Source organism: Marmota marmota, unplaced genomic scaffold (genome assembly GCF_001458135.2).
Source record: "Marmota marmota marmota unplaced genomic scaffold, marMar, whole genome shotgun sequence".
Lineage (NCBI taxonomy): Eukaryota > Metazoa > Chordata > Mammalia > Rodentia > Sciuridae > Marmota > Marmota marmota.
In genome coordinates, this window is record NW_025999898.1 from 4,489,623 (window position 1) to 4,504,195 (window position 14,573).

Sequence of the window (14,573 nt, forward strand, 5' to 3'; positions counted from 1 at the left end):
CTCAAAGTGTATCAAGTCCTGCAGTGAGGTCACAATTTCTCAGCCTTACTGTCTTAACAACTCTAGTGAGCACACCTGCAAGTGCACTCAGCAGAGGGGTCTCATGTATAATACTACATAATGCCACAGGTTGGTTCTACCTGTTAATGGGCCCTAAATCGTTAGAACCTGTCTTACCTGAGGGATAAAACGTAGGATATTTCCTCCAAGGACAGCATGAACCCATGAACAAGGGCCATCCAGGGAAGGCTCCATTCAGCAGTGTGGAAAACTTCCTGTCCAAGTGAATGATCTATCTCCATGGTAGCCCCAGAGGTATAGATGGAAAGCAGGGGGAAGAGATGGTAAACTGCACAATGTAACTTTCATACCAGAGAGGTCAGAGAAATCCCAGTGTTTGACTGGATTATTTTTCTTTAGAAATGGAAACTTGAAGTAGAAATTATTGGGATTCATTGGAAAAAGACATTAGTGTTTTTATATATTTGGTTTGTGGCACTGGCAGAGCACACTACTGTGCACGCTGGGGTCTTATGGAATACAGTGCTCAGCCTGGGCTGAGGGAAGGGATAAGGTCTTTATCCTAAAACAATATTTTTTTTTTATACCTTCATTTGGTTTATTTATTTTTATGTGGTGCTGAGGATCAAACCTAATACCTCCATATGCTATGCAGGTGCCCTTAACACTGAGGCACAGCCCCAGCCCCTAAACAATATTTTTAACAAAGGGTTAACAGTCTAGAAGTTAAGAAAAATTAAAACTTGAAGCTCCCAATTAAGTAAATGAAAATTAAAACAAATTAAATCTATAAAACAAATCAAAATAACTGGAAATAATAAACATCTGTCCATAATAACTTTGAATATAAGTGGTCTCAACCTCCACTTAAAAAATATAGACTGGCTCCAAAGTACATGTATGAAGACATGAATTGGTGGTGTCAACATACTTTATATACAACCAGAGATATGAAAAATTGCGCTGTATATGTGTAATAGGAATTATAATGCATTCTGCTGTCATTTATTTTTTTAAATCAATATATATATTAGAATGGATTAAAGAAGAAAACCCAATCACCGGCTGTTTGCAAGAGAGTCATCTTCAAGACAAAGATGTCTATGGAGTGAAAGTAAAAGGATACAAAGAGATATTCTATGAAAATTGAGTCTGAAAACTAGCAGGAATAGCTATTCTCATGTATGACAAAGAAGATTTGTCATATAAGCAAAAATTAATCAGAAGAGACAAGGAAGTTCACTATATGATGTTAAAAAACAATAAAAGATACAATTATCAATATTTATGCCCCAAATGTTAGTACACCTTATTATATAAAATACTTCTTGACTTTCAGTCTCAATATAAAAATATTGGGTGATTTCAATGTACCTTTTCAATAAGAGAAAGATCACCCAGACATAAAATCAATAAAGGCAATTTTGATCTAAATGATACCATAAATCAAATGGACCTAACAAACATCTGCATAATATGTCGCCCAACAACAGCTGTACACTCTCTTCTCAGCAATTAATGGAACACTTTCAAAAATAGACCACGTTTTAGGACATGAAGCAAGTCTTAGCAAATACAGTAAAACTGATACTATCCTATGCATCTTATCATATCATAATGGATTAAAATTAAAATCAACAACAAGAATACTTCCAGAAACCACATAAACACATGGAAAGCAAACTATACTCTTTTAAATTTAGGAGGGCTGGATCATAGAAGAAAATGAATGGAGAAAAAAATCCCTACAACTAAACAAGAACAGCAATACTACATACCAAAATCTCTGGAACATTATAGAAGTGGTACTAAGAGGAAAGTTTATGGCATTAAGTATTCACATTAAAAAAAAAAAAGAAAAACAGAAAGATCACAAAAGATCATAAATATACCATCTTATGCTTCATCTCAAGCCCTAGAAAAGCAAGAACAAACTAATTCCAAAACTAGTAGAAGATGGGAAATAATTGTGGAGTAGAATAGAAATTAATGAAATCGAGAAAAAAAATAGAAGGGTCAATACAAAGAAGAGTTGGTTCTTTGAAAAGATAAACATGATTGATAAATTCCTAGCCAAACTACCCACTGGGCAAAGTTGTGCATACCTGTAGTGCTAGCAACTCAGAAAGCTGAGACAGGAGGATTGTTGAATTCAAAGCCACTCTAGCAACTTTATGAGACCAGTCTGAAAATAAAAATTTAAAAAGGTTTGGGGATGTGGCTCAGTGTTAAAGTGCCCCTGATTGGATCCCCATTATAAAAAATTAAAAAATAAAAATAAAAAACAACCAGAACAAAAATCAACAAAATTAGAGATGAGAAAGGGTATATCACCACAGACATTTCTGAAATTCAGAGTATAATTAGGGCATATTTTGAAAACTTACATTTCCATAAATCAGAAAATATAGAACACACTGACAAATTTCTAGACTCATATAACCTACCCAAATTGAACCAAGAGGATATAGAGAACCTAATAAGACCAATATCAATCAACAAGATTGAAGCAGTGATAAAAAGCCTCTCAACAAAGAAAAGCCAAGGACTAGATGAATTCTTAGCTGAGTTATACCAGACCTTTAATGAAGAACTAACACCAATCCTCCTGAAACTACTCCATGAAATAGAAAGGAAGGGAAGATTCCCAAACTCAGTCTATGAAACCAGTATCATCCTGGTATTAAAGCTTTTTAAAGGTACATCAAGGAAGAAAACCTATAGATCAATATCTCTGATGAACCTGGATACAAAAATCCTTAATTAAATATTAGCAATATGCATTCAATAACCCATTAAGAAGACTTACATCATGATCAAGTTGTATTCATCCTAGTGATCATGGTTGGTTCAACATACATAAATCAATAAATGTAATTCATCACGCAAACAGAATCCATGACAAAAATCACATGATCATCTTAATAGTTGCAGGAAAAAAAAAACAAAAAACTTTGACAAAATTCAGCAGCCATTCATGTTAAAAACCCTAGGAAAAAAAAAAAAAACAGGGATAGAAGCTTACCCTGTCATAAAGGCTATGTGACAAACTCCAGCCAATATCATACTGAATGGAGAAAAAAGAAAGAAAGAATTTCTCTAAAATCAGGAATAAGACAAGATTGTCCACTATCACTACTCCTATTCAATATAGTCATTGAAAGTCTAGTCAGAGAAATCAGGCAAGAGAAAAAAATTAAAAGGATAAAAATAGTAAAAGAAGAAATCAAATAATCTGTTTGCTGACATGATTCTATACTTAGAAGACCCAAAATTCTCCATCAAAATCTTCTAGAGCTGATAAACTCAGCAAACTAGCAGGATACATGATCAATAAAGGAAAATAAAAAGCTTTCCTATATTCCAATAATGAATTTACTGAGAAACAAATCAGGAAAACATCCAGTTACAGCAGCTTAAAAAAAAACACCTTAAGAATAAATCTAACGAAGGAATTCAGGTGAAAGACCACTACAGTGAAAATTATAGACAACTGAAAAAAGAAGTTAAAGATAACCTTAAAAGATGGAAAGACTTCCCATGTTCCTGAATAGGTAGACTTAATATTGTCAAAATGGCCATAGTACCAAAATCAATATACAGATTTAATGCAATCCCCATCAACATTCCAATGAGAGAGGCTGGGGTTGTGGCTCAGCCTAGTATGTGTAAAGAACTGGGTTGATCCTCAACACCACATAAAAATAAATAAATAAAATAAAGATATTTAAAAAATTCCAATGACATTCTTCACAGAACTAAACAAACAAACAAACAAAAATCAGCCCTAAAATTCCTGTGGAAGAAAAGACCCAGAATACCAAAAATAATATTGAGCCATATGAAACATGAGGGTTGGGGTTGTGGCTCAGTGGTAAAGCACTCATTAGCATGTGTGAGGTACTAGGTTTGATTCTCAGCACAAGATAAACATAAATAAATAAATAAATAAAATAAAGGTATTGTATTCGCCTACAACTAAAAAAATAAATGATACAGGAACCGGGTGCAGTGGTGCATGCTTGTAATCCCAGTGGCTTTTAGGCTGAGGCAAGAGGCTCATGAGTTCAAAGCTAGTTTCAACAAAAGCAAGGTGCTAAGCAGCTCAGTGAGACCCTGTCTTTAAATGAAAATACAAAATAGGGCTGGGGATGTGGTTCAGTGGTCGAGTGCCCCTGAGTTCAATCCCTGGTACTGAAAAAAAAAGAAAGAAAGATGCAGGAAGCATTACAAGACCAAATGTCAAATTATACTATAGAGCTATAGTTACAAAACTAGCATGGTATTGACATAAAAACAGATGTGAAGACCAGTAGAACAGAACAGAAAACTCAGAGACAAACATACGGACACAGTTAGCTGATCCTTGACAAAAGTGCCAAGAACATGAGTTGGAAGAAAGAATTTTTAACAAATGATGCTGAGACAACTGAATATCCATGTGCAGAAAAATGAAACTAGATCCCTACTCTTACCCTGAACAAAAATCAACTCAAAGTGGAACAAAAACCTAGACATTAGATCAGAAACACTGCAACTGCTAGAAGATAGGGTCAATCCTCCAATATACAGGCAATGACTCCCTTAATAAGGGATTCTTTCGAATTAAAAGGCTTCTGCACAGCAAAGGAAACAAGAGCATGTAGAGACCACCCACAGAATGGGAGAAAATCTTGCCAGCTACTTTTTTGTTGTTGTTGTTCTTATGCAGTGCTGAGGATCAAACAGTGTTTCACACATGCCAGGCAAGTGCTCCAACACTGAGCCACAGCCACAGGCTTTGCCAGCTATTTTTCCAACAGTAGATTGAAAACCAGAATATATAAAGAACTCAAAAAGTTTAACACAAAATAAATAAATAAATTGAATTAAATAAAAATAAAAAACCCAAGCAATAAATGGAAAAAAGAACTAAACAGACGTTTTTCAAAAGAAGAAATTCAAGCAGCCAAAAAAATATACTAAAAAAATGTTCAAAATCCTAATCAGTCAGGGAAATGCAACTCAAAACTACAGAGATTTCCTCTCACTTCAGTTAAAATGGAAATCATCAAAAATATAAGTAATAATAAATCCTGGTGAGGATGTGAAGAAAAAAGTATACTTACACAATGTTGGCGTGGCTGCACATTAGTACAATCACTTTGGAAATCGAAATGGATATTCCTCAAAAGACTACTAATGAATCAACAATATGACCAAACTATCTTAAACTCTTTGGTTTTATCTAAAAATACAAAATCATCACATTATAATTATACATGCATGTCAATGTTTATATAAGCACAATTCACAACAGCCAAGATATAAAATCATCCTAGTTGTCCCCCAATAGATAATTGGATAAAGAAAATGTGGTAATATACACAATGGAGTTTTATTGTGGTCATAAAGAAAAATAAAATCATGTCATTTGCTGGTAAATGAATAGAGCTGGAGAACATCTTGCTGAGTGAAATAAACCATACTCAGAAAGTTAAGGGTTGCATGTTTTCTCTTATATATGGAAGCTAGAGAGAAATAAGGAATTAAAATAAGTTGGGATCTCATAAATAAGAGAAAGAACAATGGAGTAGTGAAAAGGGAATGAGGGGGGGACAGGAAAGGGAAGTAATACTGATAAAATTAACCAAACTATGGCATGTGCATGTATGAATATATCACAACGATTTCCACTTTTATGTGTAAGTATAATGCGCCAATTAAAATAAATCAATAAAAATGAAATACAATTTTTAAAAGTCTATGAAATTAAAAAAATTATTAGAAAAGCAATGAAACTAAAATCTGATTCTTTGAGAGGATCAATACAATTGAGAAACTTTACCCAGGCTTTCCAAGCTAAAAAAGAGAGAACAAATTTAAATTACTCAAATAAATGAAAGAGAGGCCAGAATTACTGACCCCATGGATATTGAAAGCATAAAAAAGGATATGATTCTTTTCCTCTATGCTACTAATCCTTGAAATTATTGTTCCAGCTCTTACATGGCCAATCCATGCCCATACTTAGGTTATATGTCACCGAGCCTTTAATAAGTTTAAGAAAAGACATAATACAAACTACTTTATTCCACAGTTTGATAAACAGATGAAATGTGTAATTCCTTAAAGGGCTTAATATTCTAAAGCTCACAGAGGAAATAATCTGAATTACCTATATTTATTAAATAAACTGAATCAATATTAATAACATTCCAAGGCCATATGGTTTCATTGGTGAAACCTTCAAATTCTTATTAATCAAAATATCTGTTAACCATATCATGCAATATCTATGCTCTTAAGCATTTATCCAATTGAGATGAAAAATTATATCCACACAAAAATTTTTTCAAGAATAGGCACAGCAGCCTTACCTAGTCACCCAAACTGGAAGCAAACATGATGCCCCTCAAGAGATGAATGGATAGGCATCTTTTAGTTCATTTGTACAGTAGAATATTTTAAAAAGTGAGTTCTCATGTGATGACAAAGACACAAAGAAACCTTAAATAAATACTGATTAGTGAAACAAGTTAATGTGAAAAAGCTACATGATCTATGATTCCAATTAGATGACATTCTGGAAAAGACAAAACTGTAGGTACGGCTTTTAGGCAAAGAGAAAGCAATTAATTAGTAAAGAATGAGAAATTTTTAGTGAACATGACAATATGAATATTTTGAAATCAGAAATATATACATACAGATGGGAAACTTAATGTAACTATGGATTTAAGATAAAAATAATATATCAATTTGTGTTCACTAATTACAGCAAAAGGCCAGGCATGGTGGTGCAAGCCTGTAATCCCAGTGAATTGGCAGGCTGTGGCAAAAGGGTACAAGTTCAAGGTCAGCCTGGGTAACTTTACAAGATGCTCTCTCAAAATAAAAAAAATAAAAAGGACTGAAGATACAGCTTAATGGTAGAGCTCTTGTCTAGCACGTATGAAGCCCTCAGTTTAATCCCCAGTACCAGAAAAAAATTTAGCAAGTGTACCTAATTAATGAAAGATGCTAGTAAAGGAGGTAACCTTGTGACCATGGTGTAAGGAAGGAACATGGGAACGAGGTGTATTATTGATCCAATTTTTATATCAATTGAAACCTCTTCTAGATTAAAAAATTTACTAACTTAATGGCAATAATCTGGCATCATAGTTTCAGAGAAAAGATCTAAAGCACTAATGTTCAGAAATCAGGTAATTTTAGAATACTAGTTGGAAATGTCATCTACCATTAAATGAAACACACTTGATTTTTAATGCACTTTCTAAAATTCTGTGGTTGTAGCACTATCAATTGACTAGGTAAATTAAAAATTTCACATTAAAAAAAACTGCTAAACCTCTTCATAGTTTTCTTTTACTGAATAACCTACAATTATTATTCTTGACTCAAACTAATTATTGAATTTCTATAGTACCTTCAGATGAATCATACTGGTTGAACCCAGAGGTAAGGCAGAACTAGAATTTTTAAGGTAGAGGAACTTTATCAAATGGATTAATCCGCTGATGAGGTTATATCCCTTATGATCCAATCACTTACCAAAAGCCCCACCCCTGGACATTCAGGCATTGGGGATCATGTTTTCAACACATGAGCTTTCAGGGGATATTCCAGATTCAAACCATAACAGGCACCTATAGAAAACATAAAGCTCTTCGTGGATGATATATCTGTCAAGTCAACTTCTGAGTGAAAAAATTTAAAACTCTTAATCTAAAGAGGAAATTTTACTTCAGAAGATAGTCCCCCTAATATACAATGTACAACCTGACACTGCCAATTTTCTATGCCTTTTTGAATAAGGAATTCAATTGGTAAGACTCTATCTCCTTCTCCTAAGTAAACACTCTAAAACCTATAATGTACATGATTCATTTTATTTTTCATATTTGATATCAACTGGGAAAAGAATTTACAAAAGCAACATTTCTATTTTAGACAAAGAAAGGTGATTTTACCTTACTGGGCCAGGTCTTTGCCTCCTCCTTAAGAAGTTCCTCTTCATCTGGGAAAATTAGAAGAACACAGAATAATTGTAAGCTCATCTGTGGTGCTGCTCATTAACTACTCCAGGAACTTTGCTTGATATGAACAAAGGACTAGACTAAATGATGTTGGTGATCAATAAGTATGGACTGAGCTGCTGCTGGACCATTCTCCTTAATGGAAAAAGAAAGGCAAAGAGAATAGCAGGAGGGAAATGACAAAACAGTCTTTGGCTTTTCAGGTAATTGCCTAAAGCAACATGAAATAATTCATCTCTAACTGGATATAAACTAAAATCTTATGATTAAATGACAGAGTCCCATCACTTCTTCAGACCATTTATATGTAGAATTGCCACTACTTTTTTATTTTTATTTATTTATTTTTATTTATTTTTATTTTTTATTCTAATTTGTTAAATGACAGCAGAATGTATTATAATTCATATTACACATATAAAGCACATTTTTTCATATCTCTGGTTGTATAAAAAGTATGTTCACACCATTCCTGTTTTTATACAAGTGTTTAGGGTAATGATGTCCATCTCATTCCACCATCTTTTTTACCCCCTTGCCCCTTCCCCTCTCCTCCCTCCCCTTTACCCTATCTAGAGTTTGTCTAATCTTCCCATGCTCCCCTTCCCAACTCCACTATGAATCAGCCTCCTTATATCAGAGAAAACATTTGGCATTTGGTTTTGGGGGATTGGCTAACTTCACTTAGCATTATATTCTCCAACTCCATCCATTTACCTGCAAATGCCATGATTTTATTCTCTTTTATTGCTCAGTAATATTCCATGTGTATATATATCACATTTTCTTTATCCATTCATCTACTGAAGGGCATCTAGGTTATTTTTTTATTATTATTAGTTGTTCAAAACATAGCTCTTGACATATCATATTTCATACATTTGATTCAAGTGGGTTATGAACTCCCATTTTTACCCCGTATACAGATTGCAGAATCACATCGGTTATACATCCACGTTTTTACATACTGCCATACTAGTGTCTGTTATATTCTGCTGCCTTTCCTATCCTCCACTATTCCCCCTCCGCTCCCTTCCCCTCCCATCTTCTCTCTCTACCCCATCTACTGTAATTCATTTCTCTCCCTTGTTTTTTTTTTCCCTTTCCCCTCACTTCCTCTTATATGTAATTTTGTATAACGATGAGGGTTTCCTTCCATTTCCATGCAATTTCCCTTCTCTCTCCCTTTCCCTCCCACCTCTCATCCCTGTTCAATGTTAATCTTCTTCTCATGCTTTTCCCCACTACTCTGTTCTTAGTTGCTCTCCTTATATCAAAGAAGACATTTGGCATTTGTTTTTTAGGGATTGGCTAGCTTCACTTAGCATAATCTGCTCTAGTGCCATCCATTTCCCTGCAAATGCCATGATTTGTCATTTTTTGCCACTACTTTTTTTAACATCTACCAAGCCTATTTCAACCTCCATAGATCCACTTGCTGATTCTGCATTTGTAATTCATTATATAGAATTTTCCTCTAGATGATATACACATTTTATTAGGGGAATGGATTTAATATCAGCCACAAGATAAAAATGTATTTCATTACTGATCCCTTGTTGTAAAAATAATAAATTATTCATGAGTGGAAAGTACTGACATTATTACTTTTAAAAAATAACCACTACAAATCATGTATTGTACCTTCTAGTCTTCCTTATCTATTCCATGTGTTTGTATGCATTGTGTGAAGAGGCTGTGTATTTTCATACCAGCCAACCCAACAGTGGGATAAGGCATAATGGATATCTGGCCCAATGGAGCGCTGAATCTCTATAACTCAGCTCTGTATGAGAGTTGCAAAAAGATTGATACTCCAGGATAACCTGGCACTGTCCACAGGTTATGGAGCTCATAGGATTTCAGCACTTCTAGGGTTTATAATTATACTGGCATCAAATATTCTCAAAGGCTCCCACTACCTGTTATCAACTTTTGGACTGGTATTGAGGAGTGACCCAGCACTAAGAGTTTGACTGGTTGACCCGAAAGGTGCGTCCCAACTCTGACAATCTATGAAATGACTTAAAAGCATCAGGGCTTCAAAATGCTTTCCACATGACTATGATAAAGTCTATGATACAGTATACTTGCCCTGGAGTATGTGACCTCTGACACTGCCTTATAATGTGGGGTTATGTAGAGGATTTCTACAGGTGAGGATAATTTCAGACACACAGATGACATATGTCCCTTGTATAGTGACTAGTGATCCCAAGACAGGTCTCAGGGTATCTAAGTGAGTCCTGGGATTCTATGTGTTTGGGATTTATTTAATTTGAGAATTTATCAAGCACTAAATTAAAAAGTACAAATTTTCCCCCATTTCAACTGCTAAATGGTATTGGTATTCATCTATACAATATTAAAAAAATTTTAAACTATGGGATTTGGTTTATATTCATTAATCGTTAAATGTTACATCCAAAAGGATATTAAACATCAGTGGTTACCACATTACATAATAGTATATTTTGGAATAGATACCAGAGGACAGTTTGGCTATGTTCCTGAGGACTCTTGGGATTATCAGCCCTGGGGTCAGTTGCCTAATGCTGCCTGGTATCCTGTACCTCAGGCTCACAGGTAACAAATATTATACTTATAATATAAACAAATTATAATTATCCTGACAAAAAGTACACGATACAAGTATGTGGAAATCTATAAGCTTAGGAATATAAAGTAGACTTCATAAAATAAAGATGTCTACAATACCATTATTCTTTTACAAATCATCTAATCAATATCAAAATTCTAAAAGTATTTTGAAATGCTTCCTGAATTAATCTCTTTGGAACAGACTAACAAGCAAATTCCTGAAAATTTACTATTCCATGCAATTCTTACAAACACCCCCTTTACACCCTTTGAACCTACTGAATTGTCTCCTTGTGACTGTGGACCTAATGGTATATGTGGGTCATTAGTTTTTTTTAGAATGTACTATGAAGGTTCTGACATGTTTGTACTGCCCATAGACCAGGATTCTTTGTGGCACTAAAAAGCTACATAATTAACATACACAATATCATAGAATCCCAGAATCTGAGAATTGGATCATTCATGCACTAATAGAGACAGTGACTTGGTCAGTGGCAGAAAATAGCTGGACTCTGAGGTCTCTGGACCATGAGAGCTGTGTACCATTCTTCCAAGAGGGGACCTGTAGGACTGCCTGGTGGTACTTGCACAAGATGCTCAGTAAGAAAAATTCAAAGAAGTCCTGGCCTGGAGGCTAGGCCCTTTGCTCACTGATGGGAACTAATTAGCTCTGTTCCTTCTGGCCTGAGCTGGGACCATTGTCTGTGATTTTTCTCAGGGTTCCTCCAAGGAATAAAGCAAACCTTAATCTCAGTCTAGTGTGAGCTGAGCTCCAGCACCAAGATTCAGAGGGTAGGAAATAAAAAGGGAAGTCGGGAGCAGCCCAGCCCCACTGTGTCCACCATAGCCTGGATGGACCCTTCTCCTCTTCCTGTTCCTTTCTCACTATACAGGTAAGAAAAAGCCTCAAAAAAATGGGGTAGCCTGCTGCCTGATTCTGTCTTTTCTGGTTCAGAATCATAAGAAATTTCATTCTGGTTCATACACACTTACCTCTGGTATCTTTGTCTGCAGGTTCCTTCTCCCACTGAAGCCAGATTTAAAATAGGCAGTCAGCGTAGATAGATAAATTAGGCCAGATTAAAGAAATCAGTTTTGGGTCTGGAAGGTTGAAGACTGAGCTATGGAAGACAGAAATGATAATATTCCCAGAGCCAGCCTACACTGAGCCTCCTAAAGAATTTTAATAAAACAACTCCTGAGCAGAGAGGGAACTGCTAATTAATTCGCCCTAGGCCCCCTTTCCTCCCCATCATTCCACTCTGGCCCCTCCAGCCCACCTGTTTCCTATTCCCCCACCCCCCACCGCCGATCCCAATCACATATACAAAATGAGGGGAAATGAACAAGGAAGAAGAATGCAAAAGAACAAAGAGAACCTAGATGTATAAAAGTGATGTGACTTTCTCATCCCACAGACTCCACCTTTTGGGTTCTACTTACTATCCTTTAAATAAAGCTTACTTTCTACTCCATGTTTGCCTCAGTGAGCTTCTGTGGTATTATACTTCAACATTCAGGGAAGCAGGACTTCATCAAGGTAACCATCAACCAGTGTTATCACCATCTGATCCTGACTCAGCTGCCTTTCCTCTTTCTATCTCCCAGAACATCTGGCAGACTCACTTGCACCCTGAGCAGTGAACTCATGGTTGGTTACTTCATGACAAGCTGGTGCCAGCAGAAGTGAAAGAGCCCTCCTCATTATCCCCTGAACTGCAAACTCAAGTAAGCACCAGAGCTCCAGGATCCCAAGCTGTTCCTCTGGACTGAAGGATGCACTGGCCAATACAGGACTTTTGCTCATCTCTGGGTTCCAACATGGGGAAGAGGCTAATTATCACTGTGTAATCTGGTCCAATAGTGCTCCTCATAGTACCAGAGATTGGACAAAACCCTTATCCTGACTGTTCAGGATCCTAGAGTATGATTTTTCAAGTTTTAAATTAACTTTCATATATACTACCTATATATAGTAGAAGTTTCTGGGTCACAAAGAATGCCCTCCCAATTTTCCAACAATGATTCCAATGTTCTTCAAGGTTTCTAAAGTCTCACACAAACTAAAAGCAAACAAAGAAAACTCATGCCAAAGAAACTGCCTGGGGATCCATATTAAGCAGTGAGATGCTTTTATAATCCGAGGCTAAAGAGCTGGTTGTCTTTCTGGAAGAAAGAAAACAACTTTTTTCTTTTGGTCACTTTCCACTTCCCCATCTGACCCATCTCTTCCCTGTTTTTGCCCATGACCAACATGTGCTCAGGCTTTGGTTTCTGCTGTCATTTGTGCTCCTACAAGTTCTGATTCTCTTAACTGGGTCAACCTTTATGGGGTTGGTGAAAATAAAACCATTTCAATGCAAACAGAACACTAGGCTGCAGAAACTGTAACAACAGCTAGAGACTGGGAGAAGACAGGAGAGGAGAGGTTCAACACGTGTGACACAGGAGACTCCGGTTCTCTCTGCCCAGCTGCCTCAACATTCCCTACATCTGGCCCAGGCTTTGTGGATCATTCCTTGAGCTCTTAAACCTTAGGGAAACTGAGTTCTCTTAGAAAACACCCACCCAACACCAGTCAAACACTGATAATCCCCCAAATTCCACTCCTCTTTAAGGGTTTCAGCTGTGATCTTTCATTCCCTGCCAGGTGGAAGCAGGCGTAGTTCAAATTGCCCAGCTGGGATAGTGACACTGGGTTCAGTGACAAGCTGAGTCTTCATACCCACCCAGTGTCAACAAGACTAAGCAAGCATAAACAATATGTGCCAGAGGGGAGAAACCAGTATTCCTAGTCCCCCTTTTCCAGGTTTTTGGCAGGAGCCAGGGGGAGTTTAACTTCAATCCCCACCGTTAACAATGGGGGTTGAATGATACAAGGCAGAAATAGTTAAATTAAAATAATTTACCCTGAGGAGGCATCAATACTGAGCCCTTATATGATGAAATACAACCCAACTTAGTGTAAAAATGACTAAAAGCTTAACTTCAGAGTACAGATACTCCTCACCTTATGATGGGTTTATGTCCCAGTAAACCCATCATAAGTAGAAAATACTTTTTAAGTCAAAAATGCATTTAATAGCCAGGTATGATGGTGGACACCTGTAATACCAGTGGCTTCAGAAGCAGAGGCTGGAGGATCATGTGTTTAAAGCCAGCCTCAGCAACTTAGCAAGGCCCTAAGCAACTCAGTGAGACCCTATCTCTAAATAAAATATAAAAAGGGATGGGGGACGTGGCTCAGGGGAGATCCTTGGACCTCTTTATTATCTCCTAAACTCACTGGTGACTGTAGGGCCTTGGTTCCCACTTGGTATTAACAGTACTAGATAGGGACTGAAAGGCAAGATAGTTGGTAGTTGTCCCTCCTCCCCACCCTGATGTCAAGGCAGTCCAATTAAGTTCAGGGAGGAGCTGAGCTACTGTCATACAGAAACAAAGTAGTTCCATTCAGCTCTAGAATGCCCTCTCCTTACTGTCAGTTGGATCCATCAGAAAGCTTATCTTATACCTAAGCCAACAAATCGTGTGAAACACTATATACAGCTTTCCCCAAGATGTCAGTAGACCAAAGCAGTGAGTCAGGACACCATTCTGCCGGAACCAATGGGAAGCTGAACCCCATGTCCTATGATACACCTAATAGAAGGGTCCCTTGATAAAAAGAAGATTAAATAGGAGCCATACTCTCATAATATATACAATATTGAGATATAATAAAAAAGTAAATTATAGAATTGAAAAATACAATAAATAAATTTATCAAAATCTCCAGAAGGACTCAAGAAATGGTAACACTGAAACTGAAACCCAGGCAATTAAGAGAAGATATTTAACACCTGAAACCAACTCCCATGGTTCACATTTAATGCTTTTCTCATTGGTCTGAGTTAGAAGTTACAGAAGGTACTTCTTCCCACGGGG

At 36.4% G+C, this 14,573-nt stretch overlaps 1 protein-coding gene across 6 annotated transcripts in view; it reads right to left on the reverse strand.

Moving 5' to 3' along the window:
• Znf280b (zinc finger protein 280B) overlaps positions 1-14,573 on the reverse strand; it is a 67,879-nt gene that overhangs the window by 8,996 nt on the left and 44,310 nt on the right. For 4 of the 6 annotated variants that reach the window (XR_007345678.1, XR_001505623.2, XM_048798306.1 and 1 more), the window contains one exon: positions 7,977-8,023. Coding sequence is in view for 3 of the 6 variants with exons in the window: in XM_048798306.1 (XP_048654263.1) it covers positions 7,977-8,023 (47 nt within the window). In the remaining 3 variants the exon portion in view is untranslated. Of the gene's footprint in view, positions 1-177; positions 293-7,976; positions 8,024-11,639; positions 11,768-14,573 lie in introns of all 6 variants that reach the window. The other 2 variants (XR_007345679.1, XM_048798304.1) reach the window with 2 other exon arrangements.